Below are 15,593 nucleotides of genomic sequence, written 5' to 3'. Positions count from 1 at the left end.
AGAGTTATAGGGTTTTGATAGTTGTGACTTGTGTTGTTGTTTGGGAAATGAGAATGAATATACTGAGTTAGGTGCTTGTAGATGACTGATCTATGAAGTGTCTTCGCAGTTTTAAAGGAGGATAGGCAGGATACCAACGAATGCTAATATAAACTTAAACCAATCTTATCTCCTGCTCGGGGACTTGACAGAAAGGATCACGATTGGGGGTCCTTGGAATTCCGCGGCCGTAGTCCCTTTTCGTCGTCCAATATAAGGTACCAGTTCCGACCCGTTCAAAGGCTCCTTCTCTATCAGCTACTTTTCTCATAACCAAGAACTCGGCGAACTCGCTTCCATTGAGAATCTCTCCAAGAGAAACCCTCTGGCCCTCTAGATCTTTCATGTCATCCTCGGTATCGACAGAGGTACGGCAGCTATCCGGCCGGCCATTTTTGCAATTGTATCTCAGGTCTATTTCGGTTGTATTACGTTGAAGGGATATGACATCGGCTTCACAAACACGCAGTCGCATGTGAATGAAACCTTCTCGGACTGGTCCCATAGGATCGTGTGCTGCAGGCACAGTTCCTGCATCAAGAATACAGGCTTTTTGCTTAACCGGATTCCAAGGCCTAAGCTGAAAGTTAACCTCGACGGGACCACCATGGATGGATGCCCATGAAAAGCTCGGAGCGATGTATTGTTGATACCGAAAGTATTTGAATTCTGGACGCGTCGTCCAGGCCAGCTGCTCAATTAACTTTTTGGACCATAAGCCCGCCAGGTAATCACCAAATATCTGCCGCGGCATTCGTTGAACCATGCTGGACAGCGCCGCCAGTCGGTCTGTCGGGACTGTTACATCGGCTGCACTGTATACCCAGACAATATCTTGCCACGCATACCAAAATCCGTCCTCGTCCAACTCCTGCCTAGGCCCTGAAATATGGCGAAAATTGGCCAGCTCCTTCTCGCACATGCTTATGTATATGTCGTCACGAATGTCTAAAGACATTTTTTCACACTCACAGCGCCTGTGTGTAAAGCATTCAAAGCTAACCTCCCATGGCCGAAAATGGAGGATGCGGGGCGAGAGAAGGCGCTCTTGCACACACCATCCCCTGCGCATCAAAGATGGGTCTTCATTCACATTATGAAGACCGGCTTCAGCGCACCTGATAAACACCGGGAAACGGTCTCCATTGTCATCAGGCAGAGCCACTTCGTGGATCACCTTTCTCTCGAGAAAGCAACCATCAGTTGGCGGGCTACTCTGGTAGCAGTGCACAGCAATGGTGATATATGCCCCTTCAAATATATCACCCATATGGGATGCTTGCTGTGCCCAATCATCAGGATCATCTTGGATGATACAGAAGGTATCGATCCACAAGTATCGCACCCCGAGCCATCGGGCAACCTTGATTGCATCATGAAAGGCCTGAGAAAGCCCCTGCTGCGGAAGTAACTGCTTTCGAGACTCATAATTATCTTTGAGGGTCATGCAGTTTCTTGCTTGTGAGAACTTCCAGCTGTGGCTCAGGGCAATGTATCGACTAATCTGTTTTATATCCTCCCGGAGACAAATAATCCCTTTATCATCGTCTCCAAGATCAACCAGTCGTGTGGGCATAGTAGACGGTCTCTGACATTTAGGGTGGTTCTCAAAGCAGTCCTGCACCCAGGAGAGATACCAGTCTCGATGCTCATCGGTGAGAACATATCTCGGAGATGACTTTGTTTTCGCCATGTTTTTCCAGGGGTTTCGAGTGTCTTGAAATAATCAGAAATAACACATATAATAACGCATATTATGGGTCAACAATTATCACTATCTTACCATCAGCCGCGAGTATCTGGAACTGCCACATCTTGATGGGTTCGACTAGTATATTTAAGCAACAATCTATCGCCTGTCCCGGAGCAGATTTTACTGTAATAGGCCTTATTTCTTCAACAATCAACGGTTTAGGTTTCGACACCAGACAATAAAAAAATCCTTGATGTAGCAGTGCACATCCCTTACAGCCTTTGGATGCTTGCTCGCGAGCCTCGTCGATATTCACGTCAAATACAAAGCCATGAGCACCCGCCGCATTGGTCGGGACCTCCCTACGATCTCTCACACTCCATACTCGACCGTCTGAGTCGCGTTCAATGTTTTCCTCAAGTTCTGGTTGAAAGTTATGGCAAACCGGACAGTCTTTCATGATGTTATCGTTGATATGGTGGGGGATATGGGTTTCTGCCTTCCTCTCTTTAAGTGTTGTTCGTAGCATCGACGATGACAAGGGGGTAGAACGTGTGGCGCTAGCTAATTGGTTCGACTACGTGAGACAAGGCTGCCTCAGTGCCTCGGCCTCAGTTCTTTTCCAGTACTGGCCTTTCAACCACAACATCGCCCAGTAGAATATTATCACTTTTGTCTAGGACCCCTTCCGCCGGTTGCCACCGTCAATCCGAACCCTATTCGAGGAAAGGTTGGGCGAACGGTTGCTATTGGCGACTGCCTGCAACGTACATCTAGGACAGACTTCGTTGCAAGAGACAGTATTTGGTCTCACAGAAACACACATCGTTGGGCAAATGAATGATATTGTAGAGTGCGAAACGACAGCTGGAATGGCACTGCCTTCAATTATCAACACATTTATCATAAAGTACTCTAGTCTGCTCCATACCCACAACAACGACAGGTGATTCACGCTCTCCTCTTTTGCTGCCCCCACCCCAAGAAATAACCAGAACGATCAGATCATCAATTCTGAATATCGATCTCAGTAGTTCTAAACCAGCTGTTTGGCTATAGCAACAATAAGGCCATCGAATCTTTCATTGAGATCTTCGAGCAAGATCGCCATGTACTCATCCGGCAGGGGGAGATCCCTCAGCAATCCACCGGAAACGGGTCTTGTTAGGCCCGAGAGAATCCAAGACTGTTGTTCCAAAGGCGATCATGTCGGGATAATCAGGCCGTCGGACTTGGAAGGTCATGGCGTGCTTGGAGGTGTCGTACTCCGTGAGCTCCTCGGGGAATATATATTCCTGACCCTTTCTTCTTGCCGGCGGGATAGACATAGTTGAAGGTGCGGATGCTGCCCAGCCCGAAGCCTTCAAGGGAAACAGACTTGGCGCCGGGGTACCATGCCTTTTCGGCGCCGAAGCCAGCCACGAGGCCCCAGACCTCACCGATGGGGGCAACCGATATCGCGGGTGACGGTGGTATAGTGGACCTTAGAGGGTTGGTACATGTTTAAGGTTCGGAAAAGGGTGGGTCTGGAGATTTTTCAGGTGGGAAAATGGGAAATTTGGAGATCTCGCAATGATGCCATATGATTGTACGGCTTTCGTATGAGTTGCAGGTTGCGCTACCATCGAAGGTTGTGTTCTTTGTAAACTTATTGTGATGCTGGGACAATGGTCACTAAAGACATCATTATTATAAATCTTGCCGTTTGGAACTGTCTGGAAATGGTTTATAATCAACTCCAGACTTGAAGGCTTGAAGGTTATCAGAATCGCTGACTTATATTGTCACGGACGATAAATACATTCCGTCCGTCCGAAAGTCCGATAAGCAGAATTGATGACCGTGATCCGGAGCCTTAGGCACAAAAAGGCCCCCTTACCGCACCTCCTCCGGGCTTGCGCTGGGCACGACCCGGCCTTATACACGGAATAATATTAAAGTAAAGAGATAGATCTAAATGACATGACCGGCACATGAATGTGAGCGCTTACAAGAGTAGATAGCGATCCTACCTAACTACTATTAGGTACCACCAGTTTAGAGCCGCCATTTCGGCTCAGGAGTGAACGTTTACTTGGTGCATGGAAGAAATACACTTAACACGTCCCATCTTAGCTCGGATTTAAGCAACTGTTTTGTGTGAATTTAAGAAGGCTCCGAGCGCCAGATACATTTTCTGTCTGATACAATCCGCCGAGATTTGAACCAAAGGGAATATATTGATCTAACCAGCAACTTCGATACATGATAAATTATACGTCCGGATTGCGGCGGAAGAACTCCTCCAAACTAGTCTGCTTGACGTTCGGGAAGCGCGCAACATCCACTGGCTCGTAATCCCAAGATCGGGCCGGGATATGATATTGGTAGCTATACCGAAGATAGTTATACCATTCGCTTTTCCCATACTTAGCTCTTCCCTCGTTCAGCTTATCTTCTGCATCCTTCAGTGATCCTAAGCAATTAAGCTTGGCAGTGACGCGGCCTCCTCTCGCAGCATTGTATGCTTTGACGATGTCTTCTGGGGAGGCTTCAAAGCTCTGAACACGGACAAAGCCACCATTAGCCGCATCTGGGGCAGTAATAGCCTCAAGCACGTAATTTCCGATGTCTTCCGCGGTAGTATAACGAGTGGGAAATGTCGAAGGCCCGTGGAAATTGAAGGTCTTCGTAACCGGGTCTCAGTCATAAGGGCTTCTCTTGAAGTAGTACTCGGCAATTGCGCCAGTCATCATATAGATCGGCTTGATTGTCGAGCTAACCGCCACATGGTGAGCGAATCCCCGCATGTCGTCGTAAATTTCATGTGAACCAGGGGAAAGCCTCCAGTCGTAATTCCATGAGGTGGCGTGGAAGATCTCCAAAGCACTTAGCCGACTACGAAGAGACGGGCATCGTGGTACGTACCTTTACTCCCGCACGCTCTGCTGCCCTAATAAGCATCATTTGTGATTCCATGAACATTTCTGGGACGGCAGCAAATGAACAGATAATGGCGTCAACACCTTTTGTGGCCCGATCCATTGCCGCAATGTCATGGGGGTCTGACATCGTCTCAAAACCTTCAAGCCGGTCCCGAACATCTGCCGGCAGATTGTCGATGTTGCGAGCTAGGCCTCGAACCTTGTGGCCACGCGCAAATGCGGACCTAGCACACGGAATACCGACAAAGCCGGTGATACCAGCGATCAAAATAAGCATATTGTATGAATCTTGTGTTACTGTGTTTTCTCAATCAAGCGTTCTCAGGCGGAGCAGAATACAAAGGATGTCAATCTAAGATCGGGCGAACCATGTGGCACTTATAAACCGCTTGCAATCAAAAACAACGCGGTCTCGGTCGTTGCTCGCGCTTATAACACCGAAGGGCTTGTCCAGATCCGCAAATAGCTTTGGAAAGCCGCGGACGGAAATTCGGAGGTAGAACAGCCACCGTCATTATGTCAGTGTTCGTGATGTAAAATTTCTCCAAATATACTGTGATGCTGCCTTTACACTCCATGTCCGGCCCGTCTTTTTCCTCGCGGACCCGGAACATATACATTTCCGTCCGTCCGCCCGGACCTCGAGATCTAAACAATGTGATCGAAGCAAAATGTTACCAATCTACCACCGTTAATGTACTATAGTATATGTTGGTTGATGAATATTCACATATGGAAATCCGCTATCCTCTCGACCAATCATCTAGAGTAATCTGAATACCCCAATTATCAATTTGGCCGGTTCCAGAAAGATATTCAGTATCTGTGGGGGGCCTGGGGGCTGTCGTCCCTAAATTGTAGGGCCTTTAGGCATTCCCTCCGAGAGCTTTAGGCAGTACGATCCATAAGCTTAGGTGACTACTACCATTACTAAAGTAGTAACTAACTAGCGACTATGACAATATTATTAATATGATCTAAAGTTAAACTATATAATTGCCAACACATTGATAATTTTGTCAATAGAGAAACTATAGAATAATTTAGTCCGCCTAATGGAAACATGAAGCTGTTATACTCAATTGTTTCATAGAGCTCCCCGCCACCTCAAGATTTGCCTGGTATATCAGCTGTTAGCATATCCCATTTCTAGTCAGTCATGCCAGGACATGGAGAACTTAACGAACTTCCATTTCTTGATGCGGCACGTACCGTCACAAAGGCTTGATTTTGAGAACATATTTTATCTCGCCATTTTACATCCATAAAGTCGAGGCCAATGGAGCGTACATCGCCGCAAAGAATCTCGGGCGTCTCAATGCTCTCATGAGTTGCTGTAGGTGTAAAGGTATGGAGGAAATGTATCTCATCAAATGGCTAGAATGATAGATTGGAAGTCGGGAGATCTGTCAAGGCATCTGATCTAATCCAACCCAGCCATGGTTGAGAATCTAGAAGGTCCCACATGAGCTCATTGTCCAGATTGATTTGTGCGTCTTGGCCGACGATACTTCGGTCTTGTAAATTGGCTCCACTTTCTTGAGCGAAGTTTGAGCCAAAGGAATTGTGCATTGTTGCTGGAGGATGTTGCGCCATCATGCTGGATATCTCCAAAGAGGGTTGAGAAAGCGCGGGTCTAGGGCGGTTATGGATCAGAGGGCCAACTAGGCGGAGGAAAGCTGAGAATAACTTATGGACTTGAGCAATGGAGGGATGCTTTTCCCCAAAGCGCGATATCCCTTTGGTGACCGCGGCCATCAATGTATAATCATCAAGATTCGCCGAGCACACCACATTGCAAAAAAGGACAAAAAACAGATGTAGTGGATAGAACAGTAAGGTCCTGATGGGTTTAGAGACGGCGCAGTAAACGTCGAGCAAGGGGGAACTGACCAAGTGAGGAAGTATGGATACTCATCAAGGAAATTAGCATCCATCCAAATCTCGTCCTGCATTCTCCTAAGGCGTATGAGCGACTGCCGTGAAGCCCTCAGACAATCTTCCTGACTTGATCGATTTTGGGCGACGCGCTTGTTCAAGTGCAAAACACTAGTGAGTAGTGCATAATAGCCAAATTCGATGGCTACCCATTCGTAAGTCGTTTCCCTGAAAGGTAATTGATGTTGACGCTGATAAAGCGAGCATTCAATATCTGTAACCCTGCAATGCCTATTCTGTGGATACTCAAGCTGCTCACCTTTTCAATTGACGTATGGATATCATATGTATCCCGTAGAAGCTTATCAATGACGACGGATTGATCGTTCTTATCCCTGTGGCTGAGGAGTATATCGAGAACGCCCTCCTGGATTTGTGCAAACTCGACCATGGTTTTGAGACTAGCGCTGAGAGGAAGCTGAGGATCCAAATGCACTAGGTCTGCTGGTTTTACCCTCAGTTTTGGAAGTGAAGGTGGTCTCAGAAGAAGCACACTGAGCATTTTGTCAAGATAGTAACACGTATAAAGTGCCCCATATATGTCCTGCTTTGTTCCGTCAAACGGCAAATGGGTGTCAATCGTGTGGTAATTCAAAGATACTAAGGTTCTAGAGGCAAACGCTGTCAATGTCCAGCTCCGAGACATGTCACCTTGAATCTGCATGAATAGTGCCTGGTAGTGAATAGAATTAGCATGGAGGGCTAATCAAGTCGAGTGGGGATGAGGCATTTCAACGAACCCCAGACAAAAACGCTTGCAAGAGAACCAAACTTGGAGGAGCAAGAAAGTCTAGTTCGGAAAGTGCCTTATGTACTTCGTGTTCATATTGCTTCTTACTTTGTTCGAGTCGTCATCGGAGTGGCACACTCCGATCTTTCTTTGGTAGTCGGCAAAGCAACGTGACAGCCTTCATATAGACACAGACGCGGTAACAAGTAAGCGTGTGTTGGTCCTCTTTGCCTTCTATAAGGGACAGACACATTCCTTCCAAGGTCTGGAAGGAAACATGGTCAGGCCAGAACGACTGTTTCATAGTGTTCGGCTCAGTATCTGGGGTCCCCGGTTAGCGACATAAACCACTACATTACATCGACTCACTCATCGTCATCAGATACAGCAGTTCTGGCGGAAACCCTTGTACTTCATGATCGCCTCGCATTTCCGACGTTTCGAAAGAGTCGGTTGCAAAGAACGGCTTCGACGTGTCAGAAAGTCAACTAACAAAGTCAATTGCCTCCCTCAACACACTAGATCTATTTGTCCCCAGCGATGGATTTGACTTAAGCTCTCGTTGCAGAAATCGAGTGCCTTCTGAGGTTTGCTGGGTCAAGCCATCTCTGGCGTTACTGTTCAATGAGTTCGGCGATCGCCTCTCGATACTTTCGCTTTGCCGCCTATCATGAGAAGTATTACCACTGTCGTTCTCAGTCGTTTCCTTGCCACGTAATCCGGTCGCTACGTGAGGACTAAAGCCTTGACTAGACGGCAACGCGGCGACTGATGACTCAAGCGCGGCAATTCTTCCAGACAAAGAGAGCATGCTTAATAAACGTGAGCGTAGTCATTAATCTTGAGGACTCTGAAAATCTCACCGAGATCTTTTTGGGCCCCTACTCTTCTTGGGTCGATCTCTGCGGCAATCTACGCGGGCATCGATGCAATTGGCACATGGGAACTGCCGATCACATTTGATCTGGGAGACTACGAAGTCAATATATACGTGAACGACATGATACGGCAGAAGACAGCGAGGAGGGTTCGTGGTTGAAAAAGGACTCTTTGGGGGCATCCATTGCACAGTCTGATTGACGAACCTTTCTGGAATGGCAAAAGTCGCACTATTTCTTTACATTAGCTCCTTCCGTGACAAACAGCGAGAGCTCCTGCATGGAGGACACAAACCGCTGGACGTTCAGCCACTATAGTACTAGGCTCCATGAGGTGGGGTCAGAAGGCACTGCTGCTCGTCTTCCCAATCAGGATGCTGAACGGAGAGTGAAAATCTGCTGAGCGTATGTCATGAACGTATTGAGGTGACAAGATGCTGGGTTTTATGTTTGTCCGTCCGTCCGTTCGTTGACAACGACAACGGACTTAACGGACACGGGATGATGTAAGCTGAGACATCAATTAATGACTGGGCTGTTTTTCGAAGCTAATTGATATAAGCATTAGTCCTATAGTAATTCTAAGGAGTAAGATATCTGCTAAAATGTAATGAGAACCGTACTACTTTAGCAAAGAACTAATTTAATCATTACTATCTGGGCAGTACCCACGGAATGGGACACTATCTACTTAGGTATGCTAATATATATTCTACCATGTCTCCGCTGGTTCGATCTTCGAAGATACTCTCCACACAATACCTTTTTCAGTTTGATCTCACCCGAGAATATTTCTTTAAGTATGAATAACAGTATTAATATTATTCATATAATTCTCATGACAAGAGGGGAATATTATATATATAGGGAAAGACCTCTTTAGTCATGCGGCTGATAAGACAGACCATATCAAGGGAACATCAACATTCCCAACTGGTGTACCTCGCTGATCATGAAAAAATACAGTCCGACATGGAAGGATTTCATAACCAGCGGAGACATTATTGGATGTAACGTCCAGGGTCCAGGCACCGAGGCCACCCATGCTCGGTTATCCGCGGAGGCGGCGCGGAAGGGATCCCCGCATGATGACATTCTGGGGAAAACGGAATGGGATATAAATCAAGGGGAGGCTTTTCTTTGACCGACATCGATAAACTACACTCTCCGCTCCTCTCCCTCTCTCCCTCTCTCCCTCGCCTCAACTCACACAATGGCGTCCCTCCGCCTACCCCGACTAATACGCCCATCCGGTCGTCGACTATACTCGGGCGCGGCATCGCCATCGTCACGACTGAACCTGCCCATCGACTACAAAACCACTCCGCTTCTTCATCACACATCCTCCACTCTCTCCGAAAGCTTAGAACTTCCTGGCTCTACCACCTCGAAATCCATGAACCTCTACCAAGCCATCAATTCCGCCCTACGCACTGCACTCGCCAAGTCGGAGAAGGTGATGCTCTTTGGCGAAGATGTCGCCTTCGGAGGTGTCTTTCGCTGCTCGATGGATCTACAAACAGAATTTGGGTCGGAACGCGTTTTCAATACCCCATTGACAGAACAAGGGATCGTGGGATTTGCCATTGGGGCCGCAGCACAGGGTATGAAGCCGGTCGCGGAGATCCAGTTCGCGGATTATGTCTTCCCAGCTTTCGACCAGATTGTCAACGAAGCCGCAAAATTCAGATATCGTGAAGGTGCCACGGGAGTACATGCTGGTGGCATGGTTGTGCGCATGCCATGTGGTGCGGTTGGACACGGCGCTTTGTATGGTCCCGGCCCAATGAGCGCTCTCGAATTGGTATACTGACTTTAACCCTAACTAGATACCATTCACAATCCCCCGAGGCGCTTTTTGCACATGTCCCGGGTGTCCAGGTTGTTGTTCCACGTTCTCCATCTCAAGCGAAGGGCCTCCTCCTAGCTTCTATTTTCGAGCATAATAACCCCGTCATCTTCATGGAGCCGAAATGCTTGTACCGCGCGGCGGTGGAGCATGTCCCGAATGAGTATTACACGATTCCGCTCAGTAAGGCGGAGATTCTGAAGCCGGGAAATGATGTCACCCTTATCTCCTACGGCCAGCCGCTCTATCTGTGCTCCGCAGCTATTGCCGCCGCGGAGAAGGCCCTCGGTGTCAGTGTGGAGCTGATTGATCTGCGCACTATCTACCCGTGGGATCGGCAAACGGTCCTCGATAGCGTGAAGAAGACCGGCAGAGCGATCGTGGTGCACGAGAGCATGATCAATTATGGAGTCGGTGCCGAGGTGGCTGCTACTATTCAGGACCAGGCGTTCTTGCGGTTGGAGGCACCCGTCAAGCGTGTAGCAGGATGGAGTACACATACAGGACTTCAATATGAGAAGTTCATCCTGCCTGATGTTGCTCGTAAGTTGATGTGTCGCCATCTTACTGTGAACAGCTAGACTAATCTTATACAGGGATATATGACGCCATCAAGCAGAGCATTGAGTACTAAATTATCAAAATCATCTGTCCAAACAGTTCGGTTATATTGCATGGATGGTGTAGCTATGCACCTTCCCTTATGTATTTAGACATTGTATGAGCGGAATATAATGAACTACAGAGCATTCACCCAAGCAGCGGACACTGCAAAACATTAGGTCACCTTCGCTAGATATGTAGACCTGAGGATGTATTCTCTTCTATGTCTCATGACCTTGCTACAAATATCTATGGATTACTAGCATACCGGTTGCCTTGAGTACCTTGGTTCACTTTACCTTCCCATGTACTAGAACTTGTTGAAGCATTTATTAGTAGCGTGTTGATTAAACAGTAGAAGGCCCCCAACTCCAGTCAATCCTACGCCAGACAAGACATACAGTCGTGAATTGGACATCTTATAGATTAATAATTACTAGCTCAATTGATTCACGCGTAGACACCGTGGTCTCAAAGAGACAGCCCCAAGCAGGAAAGCGGAGCTCGTCTCCAAAGGATGTCCTAACGAAAACAGGCATACCCGACTCCTCGCCCCCGACCGTAGAAAGTATGTTCAGTGTCACAAACTGCGATAAATATATCTGCCCCAAAACAGTTACTCTAAACCTAAAATGTAAATGAGATAACAAGAAGCTTCCAAGGATCCTAGCCTAAAAGTTTCCCGCAAAAGTAATCGCTTCCCCCTGAGCGATCGCGCATAAATCCACACACAGTAAATAGTACACAATCCAACCAGACAAATCAGAAAGTGTTCAAATAATTCTACCGGATGGGAATCCGGAGAAAACGCACCAGTCCCGAATAGGAGAGGTGTCCCCGTGGCTTTACCCCGTGATTTGGGGTGTCTCCACCACCAAGCGGCTATTGGTGGGTATTGCTAGAGGCCCTTCCTGAAGAGGTAAGAATAGCCACGGTTGCCATCGGGCTATATCTTTGTCCGTGTGGAGTTGTTGTTTTGAGGTTTCCCGTTGCTCGGCAATGGTGATTGTATCGCTCATCTGGGGCTGTTGGGGGCCCTGACGATTGGGTATGTATGTGCCTGCTATTCGAGAGAGGTTATACTTTAATTAAATTGCCCTGAGTGTGGTAGTAAGGCACAATGAGCAGGTAACAGCTTTGGTAAAATATGAATCCGGTCCTACTACGTGAATAGGACGTTAGATTGAGATATACCGGGCTGACCACTTTAATATTATAGACAATATCTAGGCCTCTGTACGCAATCTGGCAAGCTCCCCAGTTCTTCAGTTCACATGGAACTTTCTACTTCTTCGTGAGGTTACCACAATATGCGGCGTCACCGTGTCGTTCGCCATTTGAGTGTAGACTTGAGTACTCATCCGGATGCAGGTTCAACAACTACTCGAGTATAAGTTACTAAGCTACGATGACTAGGTAAGGACGAGGATAGCCTAGAGGTGGTTATGCTCTACTATCAAGCATTTTATAGGCGCTAAATATGCGGGACAACTACAGCGTCAATCCGCACGGACGTCAAAGTGATAACGATAATGATCCAGGGTCTTGTTGTAGATAAGACATTGATCCGTACTCAATCGCACTGGGGTCTTCACGACTTCGCCATCAAGATTATGAAGCTATCTACTTGGAGGAGGACTGATTTCATCATACTGCATGCATAGCCCCAAGCTATGTGTGACGAGGCTGATCGCAAAGACAGGCCCAATGCCCACCCAGCCTGATCGCTAAAAGCTACATAGCTTACTGACTGAGCACATTTCCATCATCAAATCCCAATATTGTCGGCAAGATGGATATCTCCAAGATCACCGCGGCAGCTGTAGCCCAGACAAACGAGTTTCAGCTCGCTCTGGCGAGCTTGAACTTCGACTTCTCTCTCTTCAAGGTCGAAGCCCCTCAAGAATACAAGGCTGTGGGCTTGTCGTTATCGCCTTCACGGTAACAAAATGCCGAAGAAGGCCCTGCCCATCGAACCGCCCGAAAGCTTGACGCCATTATCGGATCCATGGTAACCCCGCCAGATGCTCTAGTAAAAGTATACGGACAAAGAGTATCGGAAATATGCTCGACGCCTTCCTCAAACCCTCGAGGGTCTTGGGCCCATGGCATGTTCCAAAACTACGTTGGTGCCGACTCAACAACCATCTGGGCCGCTGTGACATCGGGCAAGGGCGCTCTGGCAGTACATCTGTTGGCTTGTATGCTGGCGCGGCTGTGGACACCAGCAGAAGCAACGTCAATATGGGTGGAAATTGTTGAGGAGCGAAAAGCCCAGATTTCGGCGGAGTGCGACCCAAATGAACCCTCTCACTACGCACTAATTCGGGCTTCACACCTCGAGGTTACAAGAGCTGAACTTGCGAACTGGGATGCTGGTGCTCGAGCGTGGCTAGCGATCGCCGACAAGCCAAACCAGCGTCAGCATTCTCAACTCCGATTGAAAATTGAAAATCTCTCAATCTCGGTGAATAATAACTCTGTGGTCTTTTCCAGTGTTATCAAGGCTTGGCAGTCTGCCATGGAAATGGTGCAGAATCTTTTAATGGGGATATCTCAAAGAGTAAACAGCGGCGCTGTTTTGCTTGCCCTCTCGGCTTGGCATCTCTACCCAGATATGGACGTCTTCTGCGTTAGCAACAAGACGGTTGAACAAGAAGACGCCCTCATGTCGGGCGCAGGTCGCCTGATAGTCGGCCTTGAGGATGCGGATCCGTCCTACAGCACGGGGATATTCTGGTCGCTTTCACTCTCACATCTCCGCTACTACGGTGACCCCGTGCTCTGTCGACGTTCGGTAGCTGAGGACGCGTCGCGGGTGTCATTCAACGAGTTCACCCTGGTCGCTCTGGGCTGCCTTTTGCAACGATGGTGCACATGGACTCAAGACGGACTAGCGATCAACTCGGTCGTTGAAATGATCATTTCCTTGGGTGACTTTGTTGGAGAGGTTTCTAGTACGTTTTCCACCAACATGGACATGCCCATCGCAGTGTGGCGAGCTGCACACACCCTTGCCCGTCTTTCCTCTGGGTGGATGGGCGTTGTAGTCAAAGCTTGTCGAGCATGCAGAGGAACGAGACCAGCGAAATTTCTGGAATCTAGTTAAGATGGGGACGCGCCGGGGTGCGACCTTCCTTGGTCCGCTGGATGAACATCCGCCGCGGCTCTTCGGTCTCTCATCGCCACAAGTGGTCCTAAACCTACTACGGGATGATGCAGAGTGCCAGATCGACGCCATGAGAGCAATCGTACGCAGCTCCCCTGACGTCGGGGATAGCACGATGTTTATTGGATATACTCACGAGTGCCAGCGACTCGGGAAATGGCAGGAATTTACTACCGTCGTACCAATTGCGACTAAAGAAGGGAAGAAGAAACATGTGCGTTGGGTCCCCGCGGATGTCGCAAAGGTGAAGCACAATGCATGGTTGAGACTTGGGGAAGATTACAACACAACGCGATTCGATGAGGTTATTTCTATGGGGGAGGTTTGTGAGCTTTACTACCCAGATAGTCTCGAAGTCTCTCAGCATGATCTTACATACTACCTTCCCCTGAACCTCTCCCGCTCAGTTGGCACTGCGAAGATTCCAATATCAATTGCAGTGCGTGGCACTAATCGGCGAGAGCCTGACCCCGAGCAACCTTTAAAACGGTTTCGATACCCCAAGATAAACGACAACCCAACCATTGCTGTATATGCCGCCGGTATCTGCGTGTCAGATTTCGAAGTGTTCCCAGAGAATCTCACACGCTTCTTTGATGATCGATATTTTGACGTAGAGAAGCTCGAGGTTCACCTGACCCATGTCTGGTTCGCGAAGGCATCTCCTGAGTACGTCCGGTCCATGAGAGCGCTCGCGAGAACAGACCAGATTTACAAACTTATGCCCAACGCGTCCGTATCTCTCAGTGTACTACGCAAGGAGCTGGGCCAGCAAAAGTGGGTCCCCTGCGAAGACGACGCAGAACACCCATACGAAGACGACAAGGACGACGAATTCGTTATTGTGAAAAGAAACCGAAGTGGATTTGAAGTGTTCGATGTGGCCCGATCTGAGAGTTTCTCTTGTGTGGCTTTGTTCGAGACCGGCACGATGGATCTATCACCAGATTGCTTCACCAATGTCATGGCCATTTCATCTGGAAACTTTATATTCGCATCAAGTTCCATCCTCTGCGATCCCTGGGAGGACGCTAAGCCTCATGAGATCCAGAGACTGGTGGCCAATATTGGGAAATCCGGCGTTTCGCTGCTGATTCCGCTCATGAACCCCAAGCTGAGAAAGGCCGAGTTCGACACATGACAACTGATCGACCATATTGCCTTCAACGGGTCAGTCGAAGATCACTTCGACAACTCATCTATTCAGCTCTCGTTTACAAGATACGAGGGTCCTGTCCCCGGTGCGGTGTTTCACGGGGCTCAGGACGTCGAGGCGAACTACGTCGAGACGCTGGCCCAAGTCTATGATGGCTCAAAGTGGGTAGGTGATATTGATATCCTGGGTGCTTTGTCGAGCAACTTCATTGAGCGGATCTCCCTGCCGCATCCCTGCCAGGGCCATCCCTCACGCCCCAAACCTAGATTCCGGGCCGTCTCCATTGACAACTGGGATGAGCTAATCGACGCCCCGAGCACTGCAGGGGTCATTCGAGCTCACGACAATTTCGTGGGAAGACTTGCTGCCACTGCAATCTCGGTCCAGAAAGGTCACTTGACTTTTGTTTTGCCCAAGCAGATATGCTGGACCTGTATCGAAAGTTTTACCTTACACTCGCTAGATGAGCTTTCAGGGGGGATATTTATCGGTTGATGGAGTGTTTGGGAGAAGCACATCTAAGATAATTTTCTTTCTCTTTAGGCTACTTGGACAGCATTTTCATTGGCCTACCTGACAACGTACATGAACGTAGGAGAAAACCAAGGGTCGGG

General features: G+C 48.3%; 5 protein-coding genes across 5 annotated transcripts; 2 read left to right on the top strand and 3 right to left on the bottom strand.

The window, feature by feature from the left end:
* Nucleotides 1-154: 154 nt before the first annotated feature.
* Nucleotides 155-1,732, bottom strand: AO090023000352 (uncharacterized protein; the record flags this gene model as incomplete). The annotated part of the gene is made up of 1 exon (XM_023235556.1): nt 155-1,732. One exon carries the CDS (start codon nt 1,730-1,732, stop codon nt 155-157), a length of 1,578 nt encoding a protein of 525 aa, XP_023090567.1.
* A 2,289-nt stretch (nt 1,733-4,021) lies between these two features.
* On the bottom strand, nt 4,022-4,933 carry AO090023000351 (uncharacterized protein; the record flags this gene model as incomplete). The annotated part of the gene is made up of 2 exons (XM_023235555.1): nt 4,022-4,102; nt 4,640-4,933. 2 exons carry the CDS (start codon nt 4,931-4,933, stop codon nt 4,022-4,024), a joined length of 375 nt encoding a protein of 124 aa, XP_023090566.1.
* A 1,194-nt stretch (nt 4,934-6,127) lies between these two features.
* Nucleotides 6,128-7,096, bottom strand: AO090023000350 (uncharacterized protein; the record flags this gene model as incomplete). Its single annotated transcript, XM_023235554.1, has 3 exons — nt 6,128-6,233; nt 6,550-6,785; nt 6,854-7,096. 3 exons carry the CDS (start codon nt 7,094-7,096, stop codon nt 6,128-6,130), a joined length of 585 nt encoding a protein of 194 aa, XP_023090565.1.
* Nucleotides 7,097-9,415: 2,319 nt separating this feature from the next.
* AO090023000349 (uncharacterized protein) lies at nt 9,416-10,685 on the top strand (the record flags this gene model as incomplete). The annotated part of the gene is made up of 3 exons (XM_001820856.3): nt 9,416-9,972; nt 10,032-10,594; nt 10,648-10,685. The coding sequence occupies 3 exons, from the start codon at nt 9,416-9,418 to the stop codon at nt 10,683-10,685; spliced, it is 1,158 nt and encodes a 385-aa protein (XP_001820908.1).
* Nucleotides 10,686-13,181: 2,496 nt separating this feature from the next.
* Nucleotides 13,182-14,964, top strand: AO090023000348 (uncharacterized protein; the record flags this gene model as incomplete). The annotated part of the gene is made up of 3 exons (XM_023235553.1): nt 13,182-13,611; nt 13,760-14,149; nt 14,264-14,964. 3 exons carry the CDS (start codon nt 13,182-13,184, stop codon nt 14,962-14,964), a joined length of 1,521 nt encoding a protein of 506 aa, XP_023090564.1.
* Nucleotides 14,965-15,593: the final 629 nt, after the last annotated feature.

The sequence above is a fragment of the Aspergillus oryzae genome, chromosome 3 (assembly GCF_000184455.2).
Source record: "Aspergillus oryzae RIB40 DNA, chromosome 3".
NCBI lineage: Eukaryota > Fungi > Ascomycota > Eurotiomycetes > Eurotiales > Aspergillaceae > Aspergillus > Aspergillus oryzae.
Note: the sequence above shows the minus strand (reverse complement) of the source record. Positions and strands in the feature narration are given on the sequence as shown.